Raw genomic sequence first — 16,517 nt, 5'->3', positions numbered from 1 at the left:
TTTCACAAACAAGTGAAAACCCAGAAGTGTGGGGGAGAGTGAAGAAAGCAGTGTCCTTTAGCGTGTCTGTCTGAAGCCCCAGGCCAGGTTAGTGCAGGTGCGCTTACACCAGCTGACGTTTACTGGCGTATGTGACAGCATAGTTCACGTCTAATCATAAATGTAATTGTATGATATAGGAGACTAAAAACGGTAAATGTGACAGTGTTTGCCTTTCTAGACATTTCTTCAGATGTAGCTAGGTATATATTTGGGGCCAGAAAAGAAAATCCCCTATAGTTTTGTAAAATCTGCAGGCACCTCCGAATGGGAGGGAAATCTGGGGGTGATTTTCAGGACCTGCCCATTTCTCGGTTTGGCCAACTTGTACGAATCCTCTTTGTATGTATTTTCTTCCTCCCGTGTGTCTGGGCAGCAACACTGGAGCCCCCCGGTGCCCCGGGCCAGGATGGGTCCCCCGAGCTGCTGATCCGGTCCCTGGTTGGAGGCCCATCTGCAGAACTCCTCCTGGACTTGGAGCGTGTGCTGTGCCGTGAGGGGGGCCCTGGGGGGGCCCTGAGGCCCCTCCTCAAGCGCCTCCAGGAGGAGGCCCAGCCCTTCCTCCTGTTGCTGCGGACTCTGGATGCCCCCGGGCCCAACAAAACCCTGCTGCTGACGGCGCTGGGGTGAGGGACCTGTCCGGCCCGTGCGTTGGTGGCGAGGGCCGCTGGCAGACTGTAGGGACTTCACTTGTTTCCATCCCCTCACCAGGGTCATGACCCAGCTGCTGGATTACTCTGAGGCAATGGCCCTCCCCTGGCATGAGGTCTTGGAGCCCTGCCTCAACTGCCTGAGTAGCCCCAGTAGTGACTCTGAGGTAACCAGAGACGCGGCAAGGGTGGGGGAGGGAAAGGCAGCCTCAGGCCCCAGCTACTTCTGGAGGGACAGCATAGCCTTTCTGAAGGGGCTGGACACTGGGGGGGGGGGGGGTCCGAAGGAGAAGCTGATGCCACCTAAGAGTCTCCAGAACCGGGCCTTTGAAATAGAGGTGTACGCCCCAGATACTGTGGGTTTGGTGCTAGACTACAGTGAAGCGAATATCGCAATAAAGCGAATTGTAATTTTTTTGCTGGTGGAGGGCCTTGCCTTTAATTTGTTAAAAATGCAACATCTGTCACGCCCCATAAAGCTAAATGCAATAAAATGAGATGTGCCTGTATAAGCTTTTGGCTGCACCTGGATTTAGATTCCTGGTTGAAGAGAAGCCCACAGTTAGCAACCCAAACATTCCTGCTCCCCCCGCTTCAGGGTGTGAGAGGCTTGGGCACCGAGGTTGGCTGCTGAGATAGCTTGGCCCTGGCAGGAAGAGGCCTGGGGAGGTGTGCCCAGCTCCTGCCAGCTCACTCTGGACTCCCCGCACCCCAGTCTTCCGTTCCTGCCTTTGGTACTCTCCTTTCCCTGGGCTTCTGAGTTGCTCCAGGATCTCAGCCAGGACCTGCCCTGTACTAACCCGCCCCCAGCGTGACCTGGCCTTGTTTCCCACGGGTCACCCTGTGGCTCCGGGCGCAGATTGTGCAGGAGCTGCTCCGCTTCCTGCACCGCCTGGCCTCGGCGCACAAGGACTATGCGGTGGTGCTGTGCTGCCTGGGGGCCAAGGAGGCCCTCTGCAAAGTGGCGGACAGGCACTCGGCGCTGGTGCTGCGGGCCGGCGAGCTCCGCGACCTGCTGACCGACTGCGAGAAGCACGCCCAGCTCTACAGCAGCCTCACCTCCAGCATCCTGGCTGGCTGCATTCAGGTGGGCCGGCTCGTGGGTACAGAGCGAAGGGAGATGGGAGGCAGAAGCAGGGGAAGGGATTCGGTGTGTCCCCCTTTGGCATGAGTATCTGTTGCCCTTGGACTCTTTCTCACATATGTCTTTTACTTTGTTTGTTTTTCTGTGTTTTCCCCTCTCCCCCTTCCCTTTCTCTCTCTCCTGTTTTGGCTGCAGATGGTGCTGGGCCAGATCGAAGACCACAGACGAACCCACCAGCCCATCAACATCCCCTTCTTTGACGTGTTCCTCAGGCATCTCTGCCAGGGTTCGTGCCCCCTCTGCCTTCTCCTGGCTCCCACCCCAGCATCTGTTCTTCCCTTCTCTTCTGCTCTCCAGTGCCTTGCCTTTTCTCTCTCAACTAACCAGGCTGTGACCGCCACCCCCTCCCACCGCCCCCAGGCTCCAGTGTGGAAGTGAAGGAGGACAAGTGCTGGGAGAAGGTGGAGGTGTCCTCCAACCCGCACCGGGCCAGCAAGCTGACGGACCGCAACCCCAAGACCTACTGGGAGTCCAACGGGAGCACCGGCTCCCACTCCATCACCGTGCACATGCGCCGTGGTATTCTTGTTAGGTGCGCATGCACCCACATGCACAGCCCTGTCTGAAATCCCTGAGGGACACGCTCAAGCCCATTCTGTGCAGTGAATAGTAGTCACATAGGCACAGAGACCTCCTCCCCCCTGAGCCTGGTGACGTGCTCCCCAGCAGGTACAGCTGTCACTTCCTGTGCTTGGTGTTGAAGGAGATCAGCAACTCAGCCTCTCTTTCTGTGGGCATTTGTTTAACGTGTCTCTGTGCCAGGCACTGTGCCATGGTGTGGAGCTGCAAGGACAAGATATGGGACCTGTCGTCAGGGCACATGCAGTCTAGTTGGGGGACCAGGTCGACTAAGAGCATAGAGTGAGAACGTGGTCGACGTGTGCGGTGGGCCCCCAGCCCAGCCGAGGGTCGGAGAAGGCTTCCGGAAGGAGGGGTGGACTGAGCTGAGCTTTGAAGCAGAAAACGGCGAGATAAACAGAGGGCAGTGGATATTCTAGGCAGAGGGACAGCATGTGAGCAAAATGGGAGTAAGAAATGGTGTATGGGGGGAACTTTAAATAAATGTATTTGGTTGGAATGAAGGTTATGTGTAGTGAAGCAGCAGGAGATGAAGCCAGAAAAGTAGGCTGAGCCAGATCACAAAGAGTTGTGTGAGCTTTATTCTGCAACGTGGGGGAGCCACTGAAGGGTTCTAAGAAGGGAAGAGACAGAGCTGGGTGTTTAAATTTAGAACACTCACTCTGGCATATGGGAGTTGAAAGGTTTATGCAGTGGTCTAGCTGAAAAGGGATGGCTGTCTTCAGTTAGGCAGAGGGAATGGGAACCGCCAGGAGGTGATGGGCTGGGACGCCTTTGGTGGAGTCAAGGGACTGGCGGTGGGCCTGAGGAGGGAAGCAGCAGAGGGAGGGGCACCGTGACAGTGTCCGGTTGTGGCACTGGGGGGGGGGGGGGGTGGCGGCAGTTTTCCTTCCCAGGGGAGAGAAGGTTTCTGAAGACATGATAGTTCCACTTGGGCCTGTTGACCTTGAGGTGCCTCCCACTTTGAGGCATGACACGGAAATGCCCGTGGGACACACAGCAGGAAGCTCAGGAGAGGAGTGTAGGGTAGAGATGTGGGTTTGGAGTCATTGGGCAATTTTCAGTGGAAAGTATGAGCTTGAAGCCACTTGGGGGAAGATAAAGGCAAAAACAGGGTCTAGGGAGGACTGATGCTTAAGCAGAGGGACAGGAGTCTGACGAGGAAGTGGTGGGTTGAAGTTGTGAGCTAAGCTCAGAGTCCTGATTCTGACTGACCCCTCTCTCCTCTCCCAGGCAGCTGACTCTGCTGGTGGCCAGTGAGGACTCCAGTTACATGCCGGCCAGGGTGGTGGTGTATGGGGGTGACAGCACCAGCTGCATCAGCACTGAGCTCAACATGGTGGGGACCCTCGTGATCCCCCCGCCCCTTACTCCCCATCCTTCTGTTTGTCCTGGGGCCTTATCAGAAGGGCCCACCCCTGGGGAATTCCATATCCCTTCCTCCTCGTGAGCAGTGAGCAGAATTAAGGATGTGGATCCAAGTGGGTCCGTGGGCTCCGTGCAGGAGCAGTGATGGGCACACAACATCACAAACTTGGTTGCTGTCAGCAGTCCTTCCAGCCCCGCCTCGGAGGTGACAGCCCTCCCTCTTCTCCCCTGCCCACCAGGTGAATGTGGTGCCCTCCGCCAGCCGGGTGGTCCTCCTGGAGAACTTGAACCGCTTCTGGCCGGTCATCCAGATCCGCATAAAGCGCTGCCAGCAGGTAGGGCAGGGGCAGAGGCGGGGGTCTGAGGATCGAGAGGTAGCACGGGGTTTCCATAGTGACTGGGTTACTGCATTTGGGGGCCAGGCTCGGACCAAGGCTTCTCCTCAGTCTGCCTGGGGATGGCCCAGGACCCTGCTGAGTCCCAGAGATGCAGGACTGTCTCCAGGGAACTCAGGGGTGAGGCCAGGCTTTGGTAGTGCTTGGTGACTTAGGTGACAGATAAGTGTGTGCATGTAACAGGGCGGCATCGACACCCGGGTTCGGGGTGTGGAGGTCCTGGGCCCCAAGCCCACTTTCTGGCCACTGTTCCGAGAGCAGCTGTGTCGCCGTACATGTCTCTTCTACACCATCCGGGCGCAAGCCTGGAGCCGGGACATAGCAGAGGACCGCAGGCGCCTCCTCCAGCTCTGTCCCAGGTGGGTGAGGCCGGAGGAGGTGGGTCAGGGAGCAGGACACTGAAGGGGAGATGCTGTGGAGTCTGAAAGGTAGAGCAGTGGCCAGGACACAAGGGAAGTGAACACAGGTGAGAAGTACGTGCCAGGGAAGAGCTGGGGGTGGACTGAGCACGGGGTGATTAGGAGTTGACTGCACTCGAGTGGAGCCACAAGGAAATGTGTGCCTTTAATCCTGGACCACACACTGTTTATCCCCAGACTGAACAAGGTTTTGCGCCATGAACAGAATTTTGCTGATCGCTTCCTCCCTGATGACGAGGCCGCCCGAGCGCTGGGCAAGACCTGCTGGGAGGCCCTGGTCAGCCCCCTGGTGCAGAACATCACCTGCCCCGGTAACCATCCCGACCCTGGCCCACTAACCAGCTCCTTGTCACCATTCCCAGGCACCGCCTGGGTTAATGCTCTTGGTTCTCTTGGTTCCTGTCTTTATCCCCGAAGGCCTGTCACCTCAGTGTTCCTTTCCTTCCTCCACAGACTGCTCCCTGAGACTCTGGTATTTGAATCTTCCCTCCACCCCATCCCCAATCTGTTTCCATATCCCCAGACTCCAGCTGAAGCAGACCGTGGTGGGAGGGGGGTCGAGAGCTGTGCTGGCCCCCAAACCTTTTTGTACAATTGCTCCTTCTCCTCCCGGACTGTCTGTTGCCCCATTTCCCATGGGCACCTGTTCCTGACCCATCTTCTTTTAGACGCGGAAGGCGTGAGCTCCCTGGGATGGCTGCTGGGTCAGTACTTAGAGCAGAGGGAGAGCTCTCGGAACCCCCTGAGTCGAGCAGCATCCTTTGCCTCTCAAGTTCGTCGCCTTTGCCACTTGCTGGTGCATGTGGAGCCTCCTCCGGGGCCTTCTCCTGAGCCATCCACGCAGCCCCGTAAGTCCCCGCCGGGGCGGCCGAGCTGAGAACCTGGCTCCTCCCCTCGCGGGTGTTACTCTTCCTCACTGCTTTGCTGTGGGCATTTCCAGGGGTCAGTACCCAAGACCCCGAGACTCAGCAGAGGCTGAGATGAAACTCCTTCCTTTGCCCGGTGTCTCTACAGCCAGCAGGAACAGTAAGGGTCGGGACCGGAGCCCGGGGCCTTCACCTGTCCTCCCGAGCAGCAGCCTGAGGAGCATGACGCAGTGCTGGCTGAGCGTGGTGCAGGAGCAGGTGGGCAGCAGGAAGCTGAGCTCTGCGGAGGGGGTCTGCGAGGCTGGCCGCACACTGGGACTTCCCTTTTACATTTCTTGCTCTTTCTCCTCAGGTCAGCAGGTTCCTGGCTGCAGCCTGGAGGGCCCCAGACTTCGTGCCTCGTTACTGTGCACTCTATGAGCACTTGCAGAGAGCAGGCTCAGAGCTCTTTGGACCTCGGGCAGCCTTCACGCTGGCCCTGCACAGTGGCTTCTCAGGCGCCTTGCTGCAGCAACCCTTCCTCATGGCTACTCACGTGAGTACCGTCAGCCTCCCAGTCGGCGGGGCGTAAGCTCATGCAAGGCTCACCCCTCTCTGCCCTCTCATCTTCTTTCACTCCCCACTCTCCTCCACTCCCTCTTCCTGGTTCACCAGTGCCCTTTCCATTGCCCCAGATGAGTGAGCAGTTTGCCAGACACATCGACCAGCAGATCCAGGGCTGCCTGGTGGGCAGAACCCCTGGAGCAGACATGCTGGGGCAACTTCAGCGGCACCTGGAGCCCATCATGGTCCTTTCTGGCCTGGAGCTGGCCACCACTTTTGAGCACTTTTACCAGTGAGTGAAGGTCGACAGAGTAGGGGATGGGAGGCCTAGAGTGTAGAGAGGACAAAGATGGAGTCTTAGAGGGAAGATGAAGGAGGGCAGTGGGGAGAAGAGATTAAGATTCAGAGATGGCCATGGCCTTGGTGGGAAGGAGGAGGTGAGGTAGGGCCGTGACCCAGGTTGGCTGCAACAGAGGGACCTATGTGCCGAGTGCCCACACTGAGGCCGGGCCTGGGCTGTGTGCGCTGCAGGCACTACATGGCGGACCGTCTCCTGAGCCTGGGCTGCAGCTGGCTGGAGGGGGCCGTGCTGGAGCAGATCGGTTCCTGCTTCCCCCACCGCCTCCCCCAGCAGATGCTGCAGAGCCTGAGTGCCTCCGAGCAGCTGCAGCGCCAGTTCCACCTCTTCCAGCTCCAGCGGCTGGACAGGCTGCTCTTGGAGCAGGAGGATGAGGAAGAGCAGGTCCTGGAAGCAGAGGTAAGAGCAAGGGAGGAGAGCGGGAGAACGGGAGAGGAAAGAAGGGAGCCCAAGAGCCCTTGAAATTCTGCTCTCTCTCAGGAGGAAGAGGAAGAAGAGGAGTCTGGGAAAGAAGTCTTTCTCGAGGACCCAGGTCCAGCAGTTTCTATACTGGTCCTGTCACCACGCTGCTGGCCCGTCTCCCCACTCTGCTACCTGTACCACCCCAGAAAGTGCCTTCCCACAGAATTCTGTGATGCCCTTGACCGCTTCTCCAATTTCTACAGCCAGAGTGAGGAGATGGGACAGGCAATTGGATATTGGGGTGAGGTTTGGGGTGGCAAGAGAGGAAGAGGAGGTGACCTTTGGACAGGAATGCATAGATAGGAAGAAACATTCTCTAGCAACAGCAGTCTCCTAGGGAAGGGTGAAGAAGTGTGGGTTAGATTTTCATTAATTTCTCATTTCCTTCAACTTTATATGAATTGGTTCTATTTTCCTTTTTCTAACTTCAAGTTGCATGCTAGTCTTTTCAGACTTCTTTTTAAATATAAGTATTTAAAGCTATTAATCGCCCTCTCAATATTACTTTAGCTGCATTCTATAAGATCTATACTTTTTTGTTGTTGTTAATCCTCACCCCTGGATATTTTTTCCGTTGATTTTTAGAGAGAGTATAAGGGAAGGGGAAAGAGAGAGAGAGAGATATCAATGTGAGAGAGACACATCGATTGGTTGCCTCCCACATATGTCCTGACCAGGGCTGGGGACCAAGTCTGCAACCAAGGTATGACTCTTGACCAGAATCCAACCCTCAACCATTCAGTCAGGGAGCCAGTGCTCTAACCACAGAGCCAAACCAGCTAGGGTAGATTTGTTTATTTTATATGAACTATTTTTTATTAAGGTATAATTAGTAGTCAGTAAAGCACACACATCTTAATTGTGACTTAATGAATTTTGTGTCCACATGCATTTCCTTAACCACCCCCAGCTCAAGATGCAGAATACTCCCAGCACCCAGCAAGCTCCCTCCTTCATCTCCTTCATGTCTCCTTTCTAGTCAGTATCTTCTTCCAAGGGAAACTGTTGTTCTTCCCTTTGTCACCATAGAGTTTTGCCTGTATATGAACATCATATAATTGGAATCAGAGTATATATTCTGCTGTATCTAATTTCCTTCTCTCAACTTAATGTCTGTGGGAGTGATCCAGGTTGTCAGTTGTGTCATTACTGTGTTCTTTTGTATTGCTGAGTCATAGTCCATTGTAGGAATATATTTGCCCTTTCTGCTGCTGATGGACATTTGGGATGTTGAATCAAGTTTTTATTATGTAATATTTTTATTGTTTAGTTCAGAGAATTTTCTAATTTTTATTCTTTTTTTTATTATTATTATTTTTAATTTGTTTCTGGCACCCATGACCGGATGGAACCTGGGACCCTTGGGTCCACAGGCCAACGCTCTATCCACTGAGCCAAACCAGTCAGGGCTATTTTTCCTTTGACTTAATAGTTTTCTAGAAGTAGATTTTAAAATTTCCAAGCAGATTTTTCTTTGTTTTGTTTGTTTAGTGTTCTTTTTTTTTTTTTGGTGTCCTGGACGATGCTCCAACCAACTGAGCCACCTGGCCGGGGCTGTTTAGTATTCTTTTTGTTTTAGATTTCAACCTTCATTCCATTGTGGCCAAAAAACAATGTTTCTGTGATACTGAATCTTTGCCATTTATTGAGACTTCCTTTGTGGCCAAGTAGATGGTCAAATTTTGTAAGTTTTTCATGTGTGATTAAGAACAATGTGTGTTTTTCTGTTGCTGGATACAAGATTATACATATTTCACTAAATTGACCTTGTTCATTGTATTATTCACACTTTCTATAACCTTATTTTTAACTGCTTGATCTAATACTGAGAGAGGTGTGCTCTAATCTACCATTATGATAGTGAATTTCTAAATTAAGTATGTAAATTTCCCTTTATATATTTTGACTCTTATTATATACAACTTTAAAATTATTTAACAGTGCTGCTAATAGAACTTTCTGCAAGGATAGAAACGTTCTGCACTGTTCAGTATGATAGACATTTGTGGCTATTGAGTACTTGAAATATGACTAGTTTACTTTAACCAGTTTAAATTTAAGTAGCCACATGTGGCTACTGGCTATCACAATGGGCTATGCAGATACAGAATCTTCATGGTTAATTAGATCTTGTCATTATGGAGTGACCTTCTAGTAAAGCTCTTAAAGTCCATTTTTACCTGGTATTAATAGTATACCAGCTTTCCTTGGTTACTGTCTTTCTAGTACATCTTTTTTTATCCTTCTACTTTTTGTTTGGATGGATAATTCTTTTAGATCATTTTTATTTATTTTTTAAATATATTTTTATTGATGTCAGAGAGAAAGAGGGAGAGATAGCAACATCAATGATGGGAGAAAATCATTGATTGGCTGCTTCCTGCGCACCCCATACAGCCCTGAAATTGAAAAGATAAGGACTCTCTTTTTAAAGGCAAGGATACTACATGATCAAACCTTTAGAAATTAACAATTCCTAATATCAAATATACATTTAGTGTTCATGTTTATGTAATTGTCAAAGTGTTTAAAATTGGGTGTTTTTGTTTATTAAGGATCTAAACCAAGCCCACGTATTGAACCTGATTTAGTTCTACATCAATCTGGGTTCCTGTCTCCCTTTTTTATTCCCTACCCCTTTTGCGATTGTTTGTGGGGGAAACTGGGCTGTTTTCCAAGTAGAGTTGTTGACAGGCTGGATCTTGCCGATTGTATCCACGAGGTGTCCTCTAGCATGCCCCTCTGTCTCCTTTATTTCCTGAAAACTGATCATTAGCTATAGAAGCTCATTCCGCTTTGAGTTGGATTTCTTGGGCAGGAACACTCCATGGGGGGTGTTGCGGCCTTCTCCAGGAGGCGTGTTATTTCTAGCTGTCTTTCTGTGCTGAGGTGGATCAGTGGGTGTCAGTGTTGTTAGTCTGATGTACACATTGCATATGGTTCCCATCAGCTTTCCACTAGACAGCCATTCGTTACCATTGCGTAGGTTGACCATCTCACTGCGGGTTACGGACTGGTGACATTCTAGTTCTATCATTCCTTCCTCGTGTATTTGCTGGAATGCTTTCTCTATACAGAGAAACTTTTCTCATCAGCGTTCTAGTTACCTTCAAGTACCACTGATACAGGAGAGGCTTGACTCTCTCCTTCTCCCCTTTATTTTGAACCAGTTTTCAAAATAATGTGCTGGTTCTCTGGCATCCTCTAAAGATGCCCAATGAAGTCTCCTAAAAAACAAAACAAAACACAACCATCATTGTGAATTCATGGATTTAAAAAAATTTCATGTGTTTCAATCCATTGCGGGTGTCATTCTTTTTTTTTTTTTTAATTAAATCTTTATTGTTCAGATTACTACAGTTGTTCCTCTTTTGTCCCCCCATAGCTCCCCTCCACCCGGTTCCCACCCCACCCTCCGCCCTCAAACCCCCCCCACCACCACCACCACTGTCCTCATCCATAGGTGCACGATTTTTGTCCAGTCTCCTCCCGCACCCCCCACACCCCTTTCCCCCCCAAGAATAGTCAGTCCACTCCCTTTCTATGCCCCTGATTCTATTATAATCACCAGTTCATTCTGTTCATCAGATTATTTATTCACTTGATTTTTAGATTCACTTGTTGATAGATGTGTATTTGTTATTCATAATTTGTATCTTTACATTTTTCTTCTTCTTCCTCTTCTTAAAGGATACCTTTCAGTATTTCATATAATACTGGTTTGGTGGTGATGAACTCCTTTAGCTTTTCCTTATCTGTGAAGCTCTTTATCTGACCTTCAATTCTGAATGATAGCTTTGCTGGGTAAAGTAATCTTGGTTGTAGGTTCTTGGCATTCATCACTTTGAATATTTCTTGCCACTCCCTTCTGGCCTGCAAAGTTTCTGTTGAGAAATCAGCTGACAATCGTTTGGGTACTCCCTTGTAGGTAACTAACCGTTTTTCTCTTGCTGCTTTTAAGATTCTCTCTTTGTCTTTTGCTCTTGGCATTTTAATTATGATGTGTCTTGGTGTGGTCCTCTTTGGATTCCTTTTGTTTGGGGTTCTCTGCGCTTCCTGGACTTGTAAGTCTATTTCTTTCACCAGGTAGGGGAAGTTTTCTGTCATTATTTCTTCAAATAAGGTTTTCAATATCTTGCTCTCTCTCTTCTTCTGGCACCCCTATAATTCTGATGTTGGTATGCTTGAAGCTGTCCCAGAGGCTCCTTACACTCTCTTTGTATTTTTGGATTCTTTTTTCATTTTGCTTTTCCAGTTGGGTGTTTTTTGCTTCTTCGTATTTCAAATCTTTGACTTGATTCTTGCGATCCTCTGGTCTGCTGTTGGAACTCTGCATAATATCCTTTATTTCAGTCAGTGTATGCTTAATTTCTAGTTGGTCCTTTTTCATAACCTCGAGGGTCTCACTAGATTTCTTGAGGGTCTCACTACATTTATCGGCGGTCTCACCAGTCTTTTTGAGGGCCTTACTAAATTTATCGGCGGTTTCTAGAAAGTTCTTGAAAAACCTTATAAGTGTGGTTTTGAACTCTATATCCAGTCGTTTGCTTTCCTCCATTTCTGTCATTTGTGACCTGTTTCTTTGTCTCCGCATTTTTTATGCTTCCCTGTGTTGATAGAGTGGCTTTGTGTGCTAGGTGTCCTATAGGGCCCAGTGGCTCAGCCTCCCCAATTACCTGAGGTGGACACTCTTGGTGCACCCCTTTGTGGGCTTTGTGCACAGTCTTGTTGTAGTTAAGCCTTGATTGTTGTAGGTATCACTGGGAGGAATTGACCTCCAGGCCAATTGGCTGTGAGAGTCAGCTGTGTCTACAGTGGGAGAACTTCTGTGGTGGAGACACCCTTATGGGGCAAGACTTGCTTCAGTGGGGCTTTGGTGCTCACTGAGTCTGCCCCTGAGTGTGTCCCTTATGGATCTGAGGAGTTGTAATTGGATGGTCCCACTCTGACCACTTGCTCTTGGATCTAAGGAGGTGCTAATTTAGCCTCTGCCTGAGGCTACCCAGCAGGATCCCAGCTGTGAAGCAGTGCAAGCTGCTGTGGGGCCTTGGGCCTTCTCTTGGAAGTTCTGGGTCTGTCTGGCCCAGCTGCAGTTTGTTAGGTAATTTTCAGATTGCAAAGGGCCAGGGCATTCATATGCAAAAGCCTCTGCTCACAGCCTGGGTGGGGCGGGGTCTCAGGGGATCAACAGGGCGGAGCAAGCAGCTGTGGCTGATCCTCAGCCCTGCCCTAAGGGGCCGCATGTCCCAGTGTCCCGGTAATCACTGCAAGCACCTCTGAGAAAAAGCCGCCCTCGAGTTCCGAGTTCTGCCTGCTGCCACACAGTCCAGTTTCTCCCTGTATGAGTCCTGGGTCCCCAGAGACTTCCCGGAACTGGAATTCAGAGCAGTCGGGAGCTTGTGATTCCCTCCCGATTCAAAAAGACAGCCGCGTCCTCAGTTGCCAGCCCTTGCCACGTCCACCTCCGTACCTCTGCACTTTACTTCCGCACCTCCTCTGAGTCTCAGTGTGCTTTTCTCTTTCCTCCTAGTTGTAGAATTTCCACTCGGCCAGCCTTCCTGTGGTTCTGGATGATGTCCGTTTTGTCTTTTAGTTGTATTTTTGAATTTGTTGGAGGCAGCAATTTCTGGTGTTTACCTATGCCGCCATCTTGGTTTTGGGTGTCGTTCTTTTGTCATCCAAACTGTCCCATCGTAGCCAGAGTGACCTCTCAGGTGGCTCTGTTTGAAACTCGCTGCCTTTGACAGCGTCCTTGCTCTCCAGTCTGAGCGCACTTGCCAGGCTCGCCTTGCCCGAGCTGGACACAGGGCAAGGAAGAGACCCAGCCTAGAGGATCTGTCTGCTCCTTAAGGGCAAAGCCCAGGTCTCCGGTGTTCCTTCCATGGAGCCTGTCTCGTGCAGGGTGGGGCACGGGGCGGAGGGTGCTCCCAGATGCCTGTGACTTGCCAGGGAGGCTGCGCTCCGGAGGCTGTAATGCTGGGGTCTGAGAGATTAGCAGGAGCAAACCTAACTAATAGTGACCCTCGCCTCAGCGCCTCACCCCCTTTTCCCTTGTTCTGTGTCTCCACCCTTCTCCTCGACATGCTCCCAGGTCAGGACCATCCAGTCCGGGGACCACATCGGCGGCTGCAGTGGACGTGGCTGGGCCGGGCTGAGCTGCAGTTTGGGGAACAGACCCTGCATGTGTCCACTGTGCAGATGTGGCTGCTGTTGAATTTCAACCAGACAGAGGTGCCTCAGCTCCTCAGCCTCTCTGTCTTCTTTCCCCCTTGTCTGCCACTGTTCTAAACTCTGTTCCTCCTCCCATCCTTTCTCCCCACTTCTGACTGTCCCTGTTTCTCCTCGCCAGGAGGTGTCAGTAGAAACCTTGCTGAAGAATTCTGACCTCACCCCACAGCTACTGCTCCAGGCACTCCTGCCCCTCACCTCTGAGAATGGCCCTTTGACCCTGCACGAGGGTCAGGACTTTCCACATGGGGGTAGGTCAGTGGGGCTGGCCTGAGACTCTGCTCATAGGGCGTGGGGCCCCCAGGGCGGGGTAGTGTGGTAGGGAATGAGAACGGGTCCCCTTTCTGCCCCTCCCCCTCCTCGGGCACTAACTGGCAGTGAGTTCCAGGTGTGCTGCGAGTCCGTGAGCCTGCGCTCCGGCCCTGTGGGGAGGCCCTGTGGCTGATGCCTCCCCAGAAGTACCTGGATGTAAGGAAGGATGAGGGTCGAACCCTGGAACAGAAGAGGAACCTCTTGAGATGTCTTCTTGTCCGTATCCTCAAAGCCCACAGGGAGGAGGGCCTCCACATTGATCACCTGGTTTGTCTGGTAGGCAGAGAGGGGACCCTGAAGCTAGGGGAGGGGGGAGGAAGCTGTGCTTGGGGTTGGAGGTTAGAGCCAGAGGTCACCACAAGGCAGGGTAAACTGTCAGCGTGAGCCCTCCCAGGGTGACATTTCTGTCTGGGTTTTCTATCCCTGACGGGGCCGGTAGACTGAAAGTAGAGACAGGACATGAGTGTTTACCCTGTGCCAGGTCCTAACTCTAAGAGTTTGCATTATTAAGTCATTTAATCTGCACCACTCTGTGAGCTAGGCAGTATTATTATTACTGTCGTCCTTTCCGTTTGACAGGTAAGAAAAATGAGGCATGAGAGAGTTAGTAACTTATCCGTTGTCACACAGATAGTAAGTGGAACAGCTGGGCATCGAGCCTAGACAGGCTGCTCCTCCAGGTAACGTGGCCTGCCTGTTTCCTCCTCCCATCCAGGTGCTGGAGGCCTGGCAGAAGGGCCCAAACCCTCCCGGGAGCCTGGGCCGCACTGTGGCCGGGGGCGTGGCCTGTACCAGCACAGATGTCTTCTCTTGCATCCTGCACCTCCTGGGCCAGGGCTATGTGAAACAGCGTGATGACTGGCCCCAGATGCTGATGTACGCCAGCCCAGAGCCCACGGGGCCCTGCCGGGGCCAGGCCGAGATCCCCTTCTGTGGCAGCCAGACCACCGAGGCCTCCAAGCCCAGGTAGCCTCCCCCAGCCCCCGCCCCCTGCAGGGGCTGCAAGCAGTAGAGATGGGCTCCCCATGACAGATGGCACCTCAATAACTTGGGAGGGGCCAGGCTCCCTGGTGGAAACACATGTCATTTCTTTGTCCAACCCCTTTTCCCTCTCCCTGCATTTTCCCCCATTCGATCGTCCTCATTCCTCCTCCCGGTGCCTTCACCCCTTCTTTTTTTTTCTAGTCTGTCCCCCTCCTCCTAGAGTCAGCCCTTAGCAAGGGACCCACCCATGTGAGCTCCTTTATGTATGTCTCATCTAAGCAAAGATGAAATATGCAATTTGTATTGAGTGCTATGTACTCTGCTCAGTGAAATACACAAACTACAATGGGAAGCCTGTTCTGGAGGCTTCCATAGCTGCCATAGCTGTCCCTGAAGTGGCTAAAACTTCTGCATCGGATCCAATTCACCAGAAGTTTTTAGGGCACCTCTTCCATGCCTGTTGTTTGCACTGGGTATAGAGTGAGTTCTCGAGACTAGAATATTTCTCCACCTTTCACATGCGCGTACATCACCTGGGAGCTTGTTAAAATGCAGATCCTGCTTCGGTAGAGCTGCCTCTGGTACCTGTGCTGCTGGTCCACAGACCACACTCTTTCTCACAGACATGCTGGCAGCATTTGGGTGGGACCTCCAGTGGGACTGTCCCATCTACTGTAGGTCAGTTAGCCTCCTGACCCCCACCCACTCGATTCCTGTGGTGCCCGCAGTCACTTTGACATCCAGCCCAACCCCCACACCTACAAATGCTTCTGTGGAGGAGCCTGCTGTGACACTTGGTTTGGGGGTTATTCTCTGGCTGGTTAAGCAAGTGTGACAGGGGTGTGCAAGCAGGGAGCTGGGGGACAAGGTGGGGTTCAGTTAGTAGCTTGTATAAGCAGGACCGGGAGACTGACCACTGACTCTTCTCTGCCCCACAAGCCCAGAAGCTGTGGCCGCCCTGGCATCCCTTCAGCTGCCTGCAGGCCGCACCATGAGCCCCCAGGAGGTGGAAGGGTTGATGGAGCAGACGGTGCGGCAGGTGCAGGAGACACTGAACCTGGAGCCAGATGTAGCTCAGCACCTTTTGGCTCATGCCCACTGGAGTGCCGAACAGCTGCTGCAGAGCTACAGTGATAACCCCCAGCCACTGCTGCTGGCAGCTGGGCTGCGGGTGCCCCAGCCCCAGGCTGCCCCTACACGCCCCGATCACTGCCCTGTCTGTGTCAGCCCCCTGGAGCCGGATGACGACTTGCCCTCTCTCTGCTGCAGGCACTACTGCTGCAAGGTGAGGCCCCAGCTCTCTCCTGCCCCTGGCTTTCTACTCGAATGCGGTTCCTTGGCAACTGCTGGTTCTAGCCCTAGCGCCACCATTGCCTACCCCAGGAATGTGGGACAGGTCTCTTAGTCCCTCTTACACTAGTTTTGTTAGGATCCAGCGGTATTGGTATGCATCAGTGGTTCTCAAACTGGCTGCGTATTACAATCTCTGGGAGCTTTTTTTTTTTTAATCCTCACCCAAGGATATTTTCCATTGATTCTTAGTGTGGAAGAGGGAGGGAAAGACAAAGAGAAACATCGATGTGAGAAACACTGATTGGTTGCCTCCTGCACGCACCCTGACTAGGGCCCAGGGCCCAGGTAGGAGGAGCTTGCAACCGAGGCACGTGTCCTTGACTGGAGTCGAACCCGGGACCCTTCGGTCCACTCTACCCACACTCTACCCACTGAGCCAAACCAGCTAGGGCAATCACGGGCTTTTAAAGATCCTAATGCTCATGCTATATACCAGGCCAAGTAAATCAGAATTTCTGCAGGTGAAACCCCAGCATATGGAGTGTTAAAACCTCAGGTGATTCCAGTATCAGTCAAGTTTGAGGACTAGACACAGACACACACACATATACGTCTCACACACATCTTACACACGTCTCACACACATCTTAACACACACATACGTCTCACACGCATCTTAACACACATACATCTCACACACACACACGTCTCACACACACATCTTAACACACACATACGTCTCGCACACATCACACACACATCTCACACACAGTGTACCTTAAGGCACTTTGTAAATGAGGTGTTATTAAATTGGTGGTGATAATAGTTTATGGTTTCCTTTCTACCATTCAAGTCTTTATCTTAGAATATCTTCACT

General features: G+C 51.8%; 1 protein-coding gene across 2 annotated transcripts in view; it reads left to right on the top strand.

Annotated features, from left to right (window-relative positions):
- The window catches only part of CUL9 (cullin 9), a 37,315-nt gene that overhangs the window by 13,195 nt on the left and 7,603 nt on the right, over positions 1-16,517 (top strand). The window contains exons 12-31 of one of the 2 annotated variants that reach the window (XM_059701613.1): positions 416-665; positions 751-856; positions 1,549-1,776; positions 1,969-2,059; positions 2,161-2,365; positions 3,646-3,751; positions 4,020-4,115; positions 4,359-4,534; positions 4,772-4,905; positions 5,263-5,442; positions 5,609-5,718; positions 5,813-5,995; positions 6,135-6,295; positions 6,535-6,760; positions 6,842-7,031; positions 12,915-13,054; positions 13,173-13,302; positions 13,440-13,639; positions 14,079-14,329; positions 15,287-15,632. In XM_059701613.1, the coding sequence (XP_059557596.1) occupies positions 416-665; positions 751-856; positions 1,549-1,776; positions 1,969-2,059; positions 2,161-2,365; positions 3,646-3,751; positions 4,020-4,115; positions 4,359-4,534; positions 4,772-4,905; positions 5,263-5,442; positions 5,609-5,718; positions 5,813-5,995; positions 6,135-6,295; positions 6,535-6,760; positions 6,842-7,031; positions 12,915-13,054; positions 13,173-13,302; positions 13,440-13,639; positions 14,079-14,329; positions 15,287-15,632 (3,509 nt within the window). The remainder of the gene's footprint in view (positions 1-415; positions 666-750; positions 857-1,548; positions 1,777-1,968; positions 2,060-2,160; positions 2,366-3,645; positions 3,752-4,019; positions 4,116-4,358; positions 4,535-4,771; positions 4,906-5,262; positions 5,443-5,608; positions 5,719-5,812; positions 5,996-6,134; positions 6,296-6,534; positions 6,761-6,841; positions 7,032-12,914; positions 13,055-13,172; positions 13,303-13,439; positions 13,640-14,078; positions 14,330-15,286; positions 15,633-16,517) is intronic. The other variant, XM_059701614.1, reaches the window with a different exon arrangement.

Source organism: Myotis daubentonii, chromosome 6, assembly GCF_963259705.1.
Source record: "Myotis daubentonii chromosome 6, mMyoDau2.1, whole genome shotgun sequence".
Taxonomy (NCBI): domain Eukaryota; kingdom Metazoa; phylum Chordata; class Mammalia; order Chiroptera; family Vespertilionidae; genus Myotis; species Myotis daubentonii.
Note: the sequence above shows the minus strand (reverse complement) of the source record. Positions and strands in the feature narration are given on the sequence as shown.